Source organism: Cyprinus carpio, chromosome A11 (genome assembly GCF_018340385.1).
Source record: "Cyprinus carpio isolate SPL01 chromosome A11, ASM1834038v1, whole genome shotgun sequence".
In the NCBI taxonomy this organism is placed as follows: domain Eukaryota; kingdom Metazoa; phylum Chordata; class Actinopteri; order Cypriniformes; family Cyprinidae; genus Cyprinus; species Cyprinus carpio.
This window is the reverse complement of record NC_056582.1, coordinates 16,592,262-16,608,174: the sequence shown is the minus strand read 5'-3', so window position 1 is coordinate 16,608,174 and position 15,913 is coordinate 16,592,262. Positions and strand designations below refer to the sequence as shown.

Here is a 15,913-nt window from a genome sequence, read left to right as displayed (position 1 = left end):
TCATCCGACATGATGCATTTAAATCTTACTTATCATCAGACTAATATTTATGAACTGGTTGCTTATCTCATCCAAGAGGTCAAGGTTAAGCATGGTCCAGTTTGCCCCTTCTGGTAAATGTTGTAACTACACCACTCTGATGGGAAAAAAGGCATCTTACTCCTTCATTTTTTCTTTTTTTTTTTCCACATGGCTTTTTTCTTTTCTTTTCTTTTCTTTTGTTGTTGTAGTCCCTTTTTCATCAGAATTGCTTGTAAATTATTGTACCATTTGTACACACTAAGCTTTACAAAATGGACAATCATGTGTAATACGGAGCTATTTTAGCAGGTAAATGCACCATTTTATTCACAAAGTCAAACACACTTGAGTTTCTTCATGTGAAACAAGATCACAAGTCCACAACAATGATGAAAACATGATTGCACATTAACTTCATTACAGGTCAAATAGTTTTCTTTTCATCTTATAGTGTCTGTTTTAGACAAAAAGAACAGCAGTCTGTGACAATGAAAAGCTCCATCAGTTTGCCACTAAGCTCTTTGGCAAGTACAATAAAAAAAGCATTGAGATGGACTGAGCAGCGAAACTGCAATGAAGAATTTTTTTCTGCATCTTGAAAATACAAAGAATGATCCTCTAAAGGCACCACAAAAGCTTGTGTCCTTCAGCAAACCTGACGCAATTCCTGCCAGGATTCACCTTGTACACAAAACTTATGAAATAATACAGCAGCGCATCAGCCATTGATCAGTTTTTGTTGTTGTTGTTTTTTACTTTTAATTTTATAATGTAAAGCAGAAAAGGACACTATTTTGTTCACATTTAAAAACAATAAAATAAATGCTTTTTCCAAATTGACCTCTGTAAACTTAAAACCAAAAATCTCATGAAAAATATATATCCAAATATTCAGAACAATCACAGTCCTGGCTACCTCTATAAACTCATTAGAACTGCAAGTCACCATGAAAAAAATATCTACATATACTGTAATATAATACAATACTTCAAACAAAATAAATAAATATGTATAGAGTAAATTACATAATCTTTGTTTATTCCTTCACATTGACATGGGTTTGCCTCTTCAGTGGCACCTACGGCTGTACACACTGTGGTCAGTTCTTTCTTTTCAGTGAAATGGCCAAATGTCTTTGCAATATGGTGTGAAATGAGTCACAATCGTTCAGACCACTCTCTTGCTGAATCATTTAAAATGGATTCTCAGTAAAACAAACAGTATCAAGATAGAACACAGAGAATAAACAGCACTGTATGAACTAGATATCACTTGATCTCATGAGAAAATTGGCCAATCTTGTATGAATTTATACAATGTGATTTATACCCCAGCCCCACTTCTAAACCTAAACATCAGTGGGGTGCAAGTAGATTGTATGAAAAGATACGAATGAGCTCATACAAATTAGCCTCCAATTCGTCAAAACATAATTTAGTTAGCGATCCACCTCGTTCGCAGTGTTTTTCTGTTCTTTTCCTACGTGAACAAACACTAGATGGATGTCTTCAACCATTTAATTACTTTTGCCATTTTCATGTTCTAAAACATGTCTAGAGACACCTTTGTTCTGATCAGGTGTACCATTTTTCTCACTTATTGAAGTGTGTAATAGTTAAATAAATGTTAGACATATTAAAGAAAGTTAAAACTTCTTTCACAGTTGAATTCCAAACATTAACATATAATGGATTTTGAACTTTTAGTTTTGTTTTTGCTACAACAACAAATATTTTTCAATGTCCTTAATTTCAAATGTATTTTCATCTGTGGTTTCAGAGAGAAACACCAATTGCAAAATCCAATTCAACAGTTATCAACAGGCACAAAACCTTCCCAGTTTCTTGTTATTTCAGTCATTTGAAAGGAATAGTTCAGCCAAAAATCATAATTCTGTCATTATTTACAAACCTGTATGCTGTTATTTTTTCTGTGATGTGCAAAAGCAGATCTGTGAAGGTATTCATTTTTGGGTGAACAATTCTTAAGGTAGGAAGCTCTAATGGCAGACAACATTGCCATTGACAAGGCTGAAGCTGGCAACAGAGTGGTTCTGGGTACTTTTGATTGAACTCAGTCGTGTGTTGTTACGCCTAGTGCTTTGTGAACGCAGCAAGATGGAGGGGCAGCAACAGCAAAGCTGCTTGTTGAACTGCTTCCTAAAGGATTTGCTGAGCAAGTAGAGAGCGAAAGGATTCACGCAAGAGTTGGTGAAGGCAAGGATACGTGCGCACACACTGGAGATGAAATGGGCCATTGAGGTGTCCACTTCTGTGTAGTGGTAGGACCGGTAGAGGTAAATCACGTGGTTGGGGAGCCAGCAGATGGCAAAAAGACCCACAAACACCAGCACTGTCTTGGCAAGCCGCATCCGTGACTCAATCTACAGTTCAGAGAACAGAAACGCAAATATCACATACAGAAAAATGAAAAATCACAGATTGTCCTATTACAAATCATCTAATAATAGGGTAAAGATTGTGCTATATATATATATATATATATATATATATATATATACATATATATATATATATATATATATATATATATATATATATATATATATATATATATAATATATATATATGGTCTCACAGATGAAGAATAACAAAAGCAGCATTCCTAACATACATAGTACCTTTCAAATCCAGACTACATTATTTATATAACAATAGAAAAGCAGAGCAGCCGTTTCTGCATTCAAAATAACCATATATATATATATATATATATATATATATATATATATATATATATATATATATATATAATGTATTCAATTACAGTGTGCTAGTCATAAACACATCTATTGAAATTGGAATATTAAAAATGATATCTGGGTCTTTCATGAATAATTGGGTGTACTAAATAAAGTTAAACAAGTGATAAAATTACTTTAGCTACATTACATTTAAAAAAGGAGTTATATAATAATGGGCTGAAAGACAGAGCTTTATGTCAAACCATTAAAACAATAATCTGACTTCAACAGCTGAAGCACTACTTGACCTTTAAACTCACCTGCCTTCGAATGTGTGCTTTTCCTTCCACAGGCATGTTAGTCGCACTCTGAATCAGACTCCTGGCAATGAAAATGTAGTACACAGCAATAATAAAGAGAGGAATGATGTACAGAATGAGAAAGGAGGCCATGGAATGGATTTTGGGGTGCAGGTCTCCGGCATGAGGATACGGGGCACATGCTTTAAAAGTCTCATTGGTTTCGGGGATGTGAAAGGTGTGGAGATCGGAGAACACCACCTCAGGAATGGCCAGGATCATGGAGAGAAGCCAGATCGACACAGCCCTCATGCAGACCTTTAGCGAGGCTTTAGATGTCTGGATATCCATTGGCTTGACAATAGCCTTGTATCTAAGAGACAGAAAAGGTCACGGGAACAGAAGGAGCCATTTTAATTAAGAATGTAACCTGAAGAACAATATTTTAATTGAGGTTGCAAATAAATAAATATGTGGACATGATGATTTAATTTGATATTCTATTTTATTATTTTATATTAAAGCTAAACAATGGGCCTAGAAACAAGATGATGACTGCAACATTACAGTAATATTAATACTCAAAGGTCATTTTCACTATAACTGCTAACTAAATCACAAAATGGTGCTTGGTGTGTTTGTATGAAACAAGACAGCGTTATTCACAAAAGCTTCAGAGCGGTCTAATATACAGCATGAAAAATATTAGGAACTAAAATGCAAAAGCCGGGTTCCATAAGTAAAAATCCTATTCATTTTCTTTATGGGATTTATTTATTTATTTATTTTTGCTAATGATAGTTTATAAACCGTTAAAGACGGACCTACTGTGAATCGATGGTATATATGCATTTGTTGAAGCCATCAGTTCACATTATTATGTATTTATTCTTGTTGAAAAACTACATTACCCATGATTCTGCAAATTTTCCACCAATCAGAGAACTGAAACAAGCAAAGCATGCCAAAAAACTTTTTAACACCCACCAACTCCAATGAAGCACTGCAAATAACATAATTAGGTAAGTGTCCCTACTAAACATTTTTTGCATATGTAAGTATATTTTGCGATACATGTTGAATATATTGTTTTCATACACTATATAACACTATATCTTTAATAGTTGTTAATTTTGCTGTCATTTTTTATTTAATTGTCATTTGCAGTGCTTCGTGGGATTGTAGTCTTTCCATTATTATACTTAAACCTTGGTCTTTTTATCCAATTTTCAAATACTTTTTGCTTCAAATCAAAGTTTGTAGTGTTATGATTTAACTTGTAACTGGTTAGTTTGGTTCATGGCTTATAATGCTTTTTTATAATGGAAAAATGAATGGAAAAATAAAATGTTTCCAGAACCAAGGCCACTGAAAAAGTCTGTCAGAAATTAGCAGATCACCAGATGGTGGATTGAGCAATCAGAACTGACTATTCCAGAAAACCCAAGAAATAAATCTATCAGAAGTGACAGTAGCCTATCTATTCAATGACTGATTTAAAGCCCTGAATGCAGACCACAGGAAAAGATCCTCCCACCTATGAGTGCCATCTACCATCTGTTCATGGCTGTTCACCTAATAAGAAATCAAGCCTCCAGTGCTAATTAGACTCCCACCACATCGATCATTAACTATTTAGGTTTTTTTCCCCCTTCATTTTCTTTATATCAGATGGAGACAAACATGTAAGAGGAATTTTCATTCGGACAGTGCATTTCCCAATAAAGCAGCTTTACAAAGAATAGTGCCTCATGAACGCCTCAGTCAGTGAACAAGCCAAAGTCGACACCGGCAAGGAAAAACTCACTAATACATTTCTGACTCCTCATGAAATTCTGAGAAACCGTATTTCCTATTCTTAATAACTTTGTAAAGTCTTAATGAACAATAATTTTTTTTTTTTTTTTTCATAAAAACATTAATCCACAGAGTCAACTGTTTCTCATTTAGAGCAAATCGACCCTCAGTTGAACTATTGCTCTGGAGGTGAACTCTTGAGTGCTCTAGCATCAACACTAACAGGCAGAGGAAGCAGTTTTCACCATCATTAGGCATGTTATTTTTCATTCATCTGCTACTATCACACACACCAAGTCACACGCTTCTTCAGGAGAATACGGAATAGGATACAAATATTTATTCAAAATAGAACAGAATAGAATAGAATTCTGATCTGAATCACTAAAGTCAGGTTACCTTCTCTTTTATATTGTGTACTACACAAAAGTAGGGTTTTGGAATAGCTTCTCATCTTTTGTGGTTTGTGTGGGGGGTGATTTAACATGGCACTGCTTTTCATCTGAACTGTTTTGACATTTGGGATAGCTTATCAGCGGAAGGTGGGACAGGGATTTTTTTTTTTGTTTTCATGTTGCATTGGATTTTTCAGTAACACTTTACAATTACAATACTATTCATTGTTAGTTCATGTTAGCTTAATCTATTAAATAATATATTAACAGATACAACTTTTGATTTTAATTATATGTAAGTAAATGTTGAAATTAACATTAACTAAAACTTTAGAAGTATTTTTCCATTGTTAGTTCATGTTTAACTAAAGCAGTTAACTAATGTTAACAAATAGAATCTTATTTTTCTTCCATTTTCTTCCACCTCCCTACTGGAAAAACCATGTCATATTATTATAATTATGATTAAGTGATAAAGACTCTGGAGGTTGTTATTATTAATCACTTTCACACTTAAATTACTTCCTGTATTTAAAAGGCAATCAATCATGAAAATTAAGGTCCAGCTTTATCTGATTTCCCATTTTTGCTGAACTCACCCTAATCATGATAAGCAGAATTTTAAAAAATCAATCATTTTGGTGACAGTTCATTAGTGTTAGTGTAAACTGTTGTAATTATGCTGTTGAGATACTTCATCACTTTAATATAGTAATCAAGTACATTAAAATTTATATAGAAATAGTATTGTAAAGTGTTACCAAACTCTCTGAACCACATTGAGGCTTATAAAGAATATTTAGACTTGCCTGTCCGCTGCCAGCGCTGTAAGCGTGAACACCGACACTCCGACCGACGTCAACTGGATGAACGGGATGAGTTTACAACCCATCCGCCCGAAGAGCCACTCATCCGCTAGAAACTTGCTGGCATCCACGGGGGCGCAGGTGACCAGCAGAAGCACGTCTCCGAGAGCGAGACTCGACATGAACAGATTAGGGACATTGCGCATGGATTTCACGATGCAAAACGTCCTAATCAACGTCACATTACCAATTAGTCCAGCAGTTATGAGGAGCGCGTAAATGGTGGCGATAATAATGCCTGAATGCAAGTGCGGATGCTCCGGAGCGGCGCTGATGTTGTCGCGCTCCGGAGAGTCGCCCGGAAACTTTACATCGGGAGTCGGAGTAAACGTAGCGTCAGACATGTTATTAAATCAGCTTGTGTTCATTTTAAATCCTAAGTGTCCAGTATAGACGAGTATTGCCATTAACACGGCTTGTTCCGGTGATATTCCACTCCAGCACATCCTATGCGCAAATGGAGAGTCCATGTGAGGTTTGGCTGCTATATGCCAAAATGATGCGCCTGCGCTCTCAAGTGAAGAGGGTCACATATAAAAAAAGATTTCCCTGAAAGATGCATTTAGCGTTTAACAATTAGCTGAAATGCAACAATTAGCTGAAATGCAGTTAGCTGAAATGCAACTATGAAATAACAAATTGTGCACTCATTAAAATACTACATAATCAGCCATAAAAGCTGTCTCTAAACTTAGTGAGCTCCCTTTCTAGACAGCATCTCGATTTTTTTTTTTTTTTAAAATGCTGTTTCTAAACTTAGTGAGCTCCCTTTCTAGACAGCATCTCGATTTTTTTTTTTTTTTACCTAGAAGACTGCCACGATATACATAAAGAGACATTCAACAAAAAATGTGTTCAAATTAGTGTCCTGTCAATTCTCATATTCAGCATGAAGCTGGGCATAAACAGGTCCCCTGGTGATTTAAATGTAGGCAACCTGCAACAGATCAGTCTTTCCCAAGCCTGTTCCTAGAGACACCAACATTACAGCTGTTGGGGGGTTCGGTGCCTTGCTCAAGGGTCTCACCTCAGGGTGGAAGAGAGTGCTGTACAATCCCTGCTGTTTCTAGACAGCATCTCGATTTTTTTTTTTTTTACCGAGACTTGGACATAAAGTGACATCCAAAATGTGTGCTATTAGTGTGCCTCGAGGAACAAAGAAACACTGCAATAGATAACTATTAAATATGATGAGAACACAGTAATGCATCGTCTTGAAAACACTTTCAGAAACCAAATGTAATTCTCAATGACAAACCTGCACTCTAAGACCTGACGTAAACATAAAAATAACTCCCGGTTTGTGTGCTACTTTGAAGCCATCAGTGGGCTGAAAGTGCAAAACACATACTACCAAAGAATGGCAAAAGATATGCAGTCTCCATAGAAACAGACTTTGAGTTAAGTGCAAATTAAAGAAGTGTGACACCCAAAACAGGTTTAATGACAAAAAAAGAAAAGCTGACATTTAACGCAGAGCACAACATGACAAGGTTTCAGTTCATTTGATGAAAATCAAAAACACAAAGAGCACTGTACAAAGACGATCAAATTTAACTTTCAAATTTGCAGGGTGTTAATGAGCTGAACCGAAAATGATTTGCATTAGGGATGCAAAATATCTGTTTCGATCTTATCCCATTACAATTGCACCATGAATTAATATCATAAATGCTGGTGTGCATCTATTAAACAACCACTCCATAATACACAAGAGACACCAGCTATCAACACAAAGCATAGCTGTTCACAAAAAGAGGCTTCAAGTACTATGTGCATGATGAAAGATCTGGCTGTAGTGGAGAAAACCCTCTACAGCTCCTTTCCATAAACTAATGCCATAGTCAAAGCCACAAGCACGACTTTCATCAACATTATATAGTGAATGTGTGGATCCTGCAGTTGGGAAAATGTATGAAGTGTCTCTAGTGACAACAGAAATGCCCTGGCTTATCTTCACCAGGTGTAAATAAATAGGGCAAAGACTGAGCCCCCATTGTGCTGGTGAGATAATCCTGTATTACACGAAGTAAGGAGATAATACACAAAGAAAAAAAAAATCCATTCACCAGGATCCCCACTTCCCAAACCTCCCAGACCTTCCCTTTCATTTGCCGGTGAAATGGTCTGCCTCTGTTTCACTCTGAAACATGCTTTTCAATCAAAAAACCATGCTGTTTCCATGGGTAGGTCACTACTTCTGCTCTCCTTCTCTGATAATATAATATTGCAAAACCCACTCCACAAGAACTTTAATAAAAAAAAGATGCTCTTCTGTGTTTTCTAATACACTTTTAGGTTTGCTTTAGTTTTTGCTGGAATGAAAGAGGTTGGCTGATGCAGTGATGATAAATGGAGGCTGCCCTCTGTATGTTAAAGCTGACTGGTAAAGTTTCAAATATCTGTGGTATTGATGGTGATATGTACTGTACAACAACGGTTTATGACTGCTAATTAAATCTGAAGTACCTTTTTGTCACCATTTATCACAGATCCTGCAGAATACTACAGACTGCTCTCAATGTCCCCATGTCTATTATCATTAACAATTAGACTGCGCTGACATTATCGGATGAAAGTAAAACTTGAACTGAATTGAGCTGAATAATAAAACTACTGTCTTCTGCTTTAAAGTTATTAAGCTGAACTGAGTTAAAATTGAATAACAACATTACTATTTTTCTTGAAGCTGCTTTACAGCAAAAATTGGATTTGCCTAATTTTTGAAGTTTGCATCATTGATTCTGTTACTTTCCTGTTTAATACTGTGAACCTGCATGCTTTGAAATGATCTCTATAGTATAAAGGCCTATAAAAATAAAAGCAACTTGACTTCAGTTGGTTAAAACTATTATGATAAGTGTGATATCTTTGTGGGGCTGTAAACAACTGATGTAATGACTGATGAATAACTAATGAATTGATCTGGCTATTAGTCTGTTTTTACAAGCATGACCAGTATAGTTTTTTTGTGTGTGCGTGTGTGTGTTGAAATGTTGGGACTTGCAAGACGTTTCTTAAAAGTATTTACAGAATGATAATGTCTTTAGTCATGATATGCAGATGGAAATGATAGATGATGCCAAAAAATGAGACACAGATCTGTTCTGAGAGCAGACAACAGGAAAAGACAACACTACATGCAAATAATACAATGCAACTAACCTTATATTCGTCCTGAGGATAAATTAAACAGGCATGTATCTTTTACTTCAAAAGCAGTGCACCAAATAAAGCTCCATATGATGTTTTGATTCAAATTCATTTGTTACTTAGTAGAATCTAGCCAAATCAGGCAGAAGCCAACATCGACAGGTTGTGTGGCATGACCTCATCCTCAAAGAATAATCAAAATTATATATATATATATATATATATATATATATATATCTAGAATATATATATATATATATATATATATATAAGGCATATTATGTCAGATAAACATATGTCCCCTTCTCAGTGATTTAGTAGCAGTGAAAAATTCATAAAGACCATGTGAATTAGAACACAGCCTTACTGATTAACACCGTCTACTGCCAAATTAATGAATACTCTCCAAATTATCTGATAATGAATGAGATGATAGGGGTCCCAAACCAGTATTTTATTATCAATAAAATATGCTATTATATGTAAGTAATGTTAGATACTGGGTTTGAATTAGAATTCTATGATTAAAATGAATAAAGTAAAATAAAAAAATAAGGAATGGATGAATAGGAAATAAAAAGAATAATATTAAATTATAAATTGCAAGCTAAAAAAGGCAAGAATGAAAGTTATTTATAGATTCTGCGTAGGGCTTTTAGGTACATTAAGAATGTTTTTTTTTAGTCATAAAAGTACAAAGGTTTTAGATCACTTCTGATAGAATCAAAATGAAAGTTTGTAAGTTAAAGCAGTAAGACTTCTGAAGTTATAAAGAGCTGGTATTATGTGTAAAATACAACTCTTTTACCATGATGAAAAGAAAAGGTATTATATGGCATATTATAATATTGATTCTTTCTACAGCCTGCTCTGAATTGCTTCTCAGTGGCTTTTTATTTAACTGAATGTCTTTGTTTTTCTTTAATAATTCCACTTCAGTGTGGCAGTTTTATTGATTCACCTAAATGTCACATCAGCTGAATGTCTCGTGTAGAGGAGACACACCTTCCAGATAAGCAGTCAAACAGGAATTTTTCTGCAATTATTGAGTCCTAGGCAAAATCTGGATATGCTTATTAAATGTCATTCTTTATTATGTTCCATAAGCAAACAGACAAAGAGCCCTACACTCTGATAATTTGCCTATGAATCCATAATAGCATTTCTGGTATTCTGATAAAAAATATCAGTCTCAAAGAATAAAAAGAAAATGGTTTTCTTTTCTTCACCATGAAAAATGTTGTTGGATTAAGAAGAGGACCCAATTTTTTTCAAGTATATTCATATTTGTCTGTAACATACAGCAGGACCTCACATGTTAAGAATTAATCAACAATTTCTGGAGGGAATAAATGACTAATCACGAACAACGAGGAAAGAAAACTCATGTCAAAGGTCATCAGACTTGCAGTGAACTGCTGTAACCTTTTCAATGTGACTGGCCATGAAAAGGTTCTGAAGACCTTTGCTTCTTATCAACTATAATGATAACTACAGAATCACACTGCTGTGTTATCAGAGCTATTATAAACAGAACACATGCCTGACAATGGCTGCATGATTGAAAAGTTGCTGCTTCAATAAATTTCTTGCAAATTATGGCAGCGTGCAGATTATATTCTTCTCCCTTAATAATATTTCCTGTTCCTACCAACTGTAATCATTCAGGTGTGTAAGAGATTTTATTATTCTGTATAGTTTTATAAAATCTATAAGTTTTCAATTTTATATATAAATACATATATAATTGGTAATAGGGTTTGATAATACAATACAGAATAATAAAAAAAAATCGTGCTTTTTTATTTCAAATAAATGTTTTATAGACTTTACATTAATCAATGAATCTTGAAAATAATGTATCAAAATTTACACAAAAATATTAAGCAACACAACTGTTTTTAACATTAATTATAACAATAAATATGTATTCTATTAGAATGTATCATGTATCATGATCTCTGGAAATCGTTAGTGGTTCTGAAGGGGTGCAACTATACATGGTTATGCTGCTAATGAATGTCTATGAGATCTTCATCATGTGTGTTAATGTGCATCATGTGCATTGACTGTTGAGCACAAATGAGATATGTCCTCCAAAATGAATTAATTTTTCTTATACAAACATGAACTCTTAGAAAGAAACCATAGCAACCTCTCAACCATTTGCCCATGCCAGTTGCCTGAGCTTTTTGCATGAAAACAGGATTTTGGTCTGACTCACATTCAGGAATTAAAGGGATAGTTCAGCCCATAATAAAAAAAAAATTCTTCTCTTCTGAATCAGTCTTTGGAGCGCGTTCACAAGAATACCACAATGCATGCTTGTGGTGCTGCTGACGCAGGAGCTGGCGTACTGATGTAGAACCCGCCTGTGATGCGCCTTGATTACAAGCAGAGGAATGCACACACATGCAGTGTGGTACTGTTGTGAATATGCGTCAAAGACTGACACGAAAGTGAAGAAATTGTTGAATAAAGTTGTTATTTTTGTTTTCTTTGTGCACAAAAAGCATTCTCATAGTTTCATAACATTACGGTTGAGCCACTGATTTCACATGGACTTTTAATGATGTCCTTACTACCTTTCTGGGCCTTGAACGTGTCAGTTGTGTTGCTGTCTATGCAGAGCCATAAAGCTCTCGGATTTCATCAAAAAAATATCTTAATTTGTGTTCCGAAGATGAGCGAAGGTCTTACAGGTTTGGAACAACATGAGGGTGAGTAATTAATGACAGAATTTTCATTTTTGGGTGAACTAACCTTTTAAGGAGAGACTGACTTTTCCGGATTGTGAATTATGCAACAAGGGGGCAAGATCAAGAATAGCACTAATATAGCAATACTCTGATACTCTTGCCTTTGATTGATGGCTCAGATAATGAATTAAATAATGAGAAAATTTCCAACCACTGGACTGTAATACATTTGAACAGCTGTATCTTATTAATATTCAAATTATAACCTTATTCTATTCATAGATTAATTGTGTTATGTTAGCTCATTGTTGCTTTCTAAATGAACAACTTAATATATATTACTAGTATAAAAAGTTAGATAACTTATAGATAACTAGACAAATCTTAGAGATATAATAAAAGTGGCTTTGTATAAAGTTCTTTTAAGGCTGTCTTAAAAACAAGCAATCTTTGCAGGTTGTTTTCAGCATGCTATTGATAATTTGTCCCAATATTTATTTTCCATCTGTCCTCTTTATCCGTGCCAACTGAGAATGATTCATGACCAGATTTTGCCTGGAAAACATGACAAATGTGTGTGCAGTTCTAAAAAGCCTCTTTCTCCCTTGACATCAGTTCAAAATTAACCTTGTATTCTGACAAAATATGATTCCTTACAGGCAACAAATGCATTTCATTACTGAAGACTAGATGTTTTTATCTACCAGTTCCTTTTCTGGAAGTGTCTTGAAAGCTTTCTCCAGAATTTATAAACATTGTTGACACACACTCCTACAGAGTGTCTCTTTGGTTTAATGAACCTCTGTATTTAATTGAAATATGTTTACATATTGTGAAAACACTTATGATGTCATTTTTATCCCTTCGCACACAACATTCAGAACATGCAGACCTTTAGCTGACTTCAAAGAAGTGAATATTAAATTATTATGGATAGAGGACTTGTATTTTAGCTGGAAGCAACAGTTTGAAGTTAAAACGTCTTAATGATGGATTTGTTTCTGACAAACATGCAGCTTTTCACTTCACAGTATGCTAACTGATGGACTGGAGCCATGTGATTTCATCTACATCATGCTTGACCAGAGTGTGAGTAAACGTGCAGCAAATTTTCATTTTTGTTGAACTAATCCTTGCAAGAATTCTTCGTTTAAACCATGTATTTCTAGAAATCCAGAATTTCTGCCTGACTGATGCCTCATTGAAAGGATTTCAGATTAAGAATGACATTGCTGATTTTTTTATGCTATAAAACAATGCTATAAAATGATAGACAGTATCTGCTGATCACAACTGAAAAGCATCTATCTGTCCTTCTTACACCTCTCTAACCTTTCGCTTGCTTCCTCTCTCGATTGTGAAGCTGTGGGTTTATGTTTATGATGGTCTATGAGATCATATCCAACTTATCTTACATTCTCTTGAGCTAACGCCAATACTAATCCCTTTCGGAGAGCCCGGAGGAATATGACAGAGCAGAGTGGAATGGGGGTCCGTAATCATTGCAGAAATCAGTTCCTGAAAAACTGTCAAATTACACAGAAATGGGATCCTATTACATTGCATTTTATAGATTGGTCCACAAAATCACACAGAGCATGGTGAATCGATAAGACTATGGGAATCTATATCAAGCATTAAGTGTGCACACACTGTGGACTGCAAACATCACTCTGATGCTTATCACTGAATTAGGATTTAATTTCCCCAGTCTACAGTGGATGGTCAGGCAGAAAATCTACACACATCTTCTATACATGTTAAATTGAGGACTCACTGATCACTAAAACACTAAAAAAAATTAAAGGAACATCACACAAGAAGGTATGGAAGTCTGTTTCTGCCTCAGATTAAAGTTACAATTATGAAAATTAAAAAAACTCTTACGAAAACGAAGTTTATTCAAGTGTGCTATTAGTATACTTATTTTAAACTAAAAATAGGAAAGTATACTTTTAGTTTACTTTTTATGTACTTCTCAGAAATGGGCTTTATGTACTTCTATATATACTTATAATGACAATTAAGTATACTTGACTTATACTTACTTACAAAAACTCAAAATATACTTGAACTTTACTTAAGTATACTTAATAAAATAAACTTGAAGTATACTACTTTTTGGTAAGGGAAGGCAACTTGATAGCAATTTTATAATGAATGAATTTGTTTTACATTTTTAATATTGTCATTTACATGCACAGCATTTGATCTTAATTTAATTTGAACTTTAATTTAATGTAATGAACTCTTATTCATGATGACTTACAAAAAGTGCTTTTTAGTATCACATGAATCTTCATCAGATGTCATTCAGACAAAGGTAGAGGAAAAGTTCCTGTACAAAATTTTAAAAAAGTGCACTATAGTAGGCTACAATAAGCCTATTACAGTTACAATAAAAAATAACATTAAAATAAGCTAACACAAATGTGAGAGAACATAAAGCACTCAGTCCTGCTGGGCTGGAGGGGTCAGCTTAAGTGGGCAAGTAATGGTCATAGGAATAAGCATGGGCTGCATATAGGAGGGTGTCTGTTTACTGCCTTGTATAGTATGACAAGTACTTGATTCTGATGGCACAGGTAGCTATGAAGGAATCACGGTAACAGTGTTATGTGAGTTGAAACTACAAAAATGTTCTTGCTTTATCCTGAGGTGTGTTTATCAGTGCCTAATGCGCCATCTATTGGTGTTTGTTATAAATTACATCTTGATTCATGTTGAAATGCATGCAGGAGTGCAATTAGTGATTCTAAATACATTGCAATCTAAAAAAAAAGTCCCATGAGTGATTAGCAACTCTTATTACTTAATTACTAACATTCCTATTTAAATTAACTCTATTATTTAAATAGGTTTATATATATATATATATATATATCTTTCTCTGTTCCATCAAACCACCCATTTCATGACCTACAGCAGGATAACATTTTCTCAGTAGTGTTTGGAAGTCCGGGTCTTTTCCGCGAACTGGTTCTTTCAGTAATCATAACTTTAGTAAATTAAAAAAAAAACATCATCATCATAATCTGATAAGTTTCTTACAATTAATTTTTGCAACTAAAGCACCCAAATACAGGTACAGAAAGTGATGTGCAAATGAGAATTTTTACAAGTCTTGAAGATAAAAAAGTGAATAAATATATGCATTATCCATTACGATTTATTTGTTATTAAATAGACTTAAGTCTAGACAGATTGGCCCCCTCATTCAAACCCTCATAGCATTACTACAGCATCAGTTGTCCAAAAGAACTATTTCAGTTCAGACTGTGCTGTGTCACAGTGAGTCATTGTAGGCAGTCATGTACTGTTTTGAAGCTTCGTGCTGAATCACACATGCGCTGTATCATCAGCTCATTGGTTCTTAAACTGGACATGTCAGAAAGAAACAGTTCTAGGTTCAGTGTACTGGTTATCCGAAAACCGTTGCAACTGATTCTTGACTCTGGAATGAGATTGAGAATTAAGAATTGTGAGAGTGATTCAAAAGGAGCCATAGACGTAATTTACGGGTGGGACAGGTGGGTCACATACCCACCATTTTTTGTCACAGTCGATATTTTCCCCATCACTTTGAGGCTTGCCAGTGTACACAATGGCAGCCCATTGACTTCTGCATCTCCCCCACCCTCCGCCATTGAGCTGCAGGCCGAGAGACTGCAGATGGCCCCCCAGAGGTTCTGCTGATGAGCTGATGTTGGCCCAGTGCCCCCCGTGCCATCACACACCAGTCTCCTAGAATGAGGACAGTTTCCATCCTCCGTCTGAAGCCCGGGACCTGGTCTTGTTCAGCTGTGGGGAGGATGACACGAGCATTTCGGAGGCAGCATTTCAAGGCATGAAGGCATCAATGCACGTCCGAATACAAATTCTGCTTCACTTCCTGTCTCCGGAGGTACCTTCTTCTGATCGAATTTTGAAGGCTGCATAGATGTATCCTTCGCTGCCTTTGATATTCCACAATCCTGT

At 35.1% G+C, this 15,913-nt stretch overlaps 1 protein-coding gene across 1 annotated transcript; it reads right to left on the bottom strand.

The window, feature by feature from the left end:
• Positions 1–306: 306 nt before the first annotated feature.
• On the bottom strand, positions 307–6,588 carry LOC109052401 (gastrin-releasing peptide receptor-like). Its single transcript, XM_042766531.1, has 3 exons — positions 6,027–6,588; positions 3,047–3,398; positions 307–2,405 (listed from the first exon to the last, which is right to left on the bottom strand). Exons 1-3 carry the CDS (start codon positions 6,425–6,427, stop codon positions 2,022–2,024), a joined length of 1,137 nt encoding a protein of 378 aa, XP_042622465.1. The 5' UTR covers positions 6,428–6,588; the 3' UTR covers positions 307–2,021.
• Positions 6,589–15,913: the final 9,325 nt, after the last annotated feature.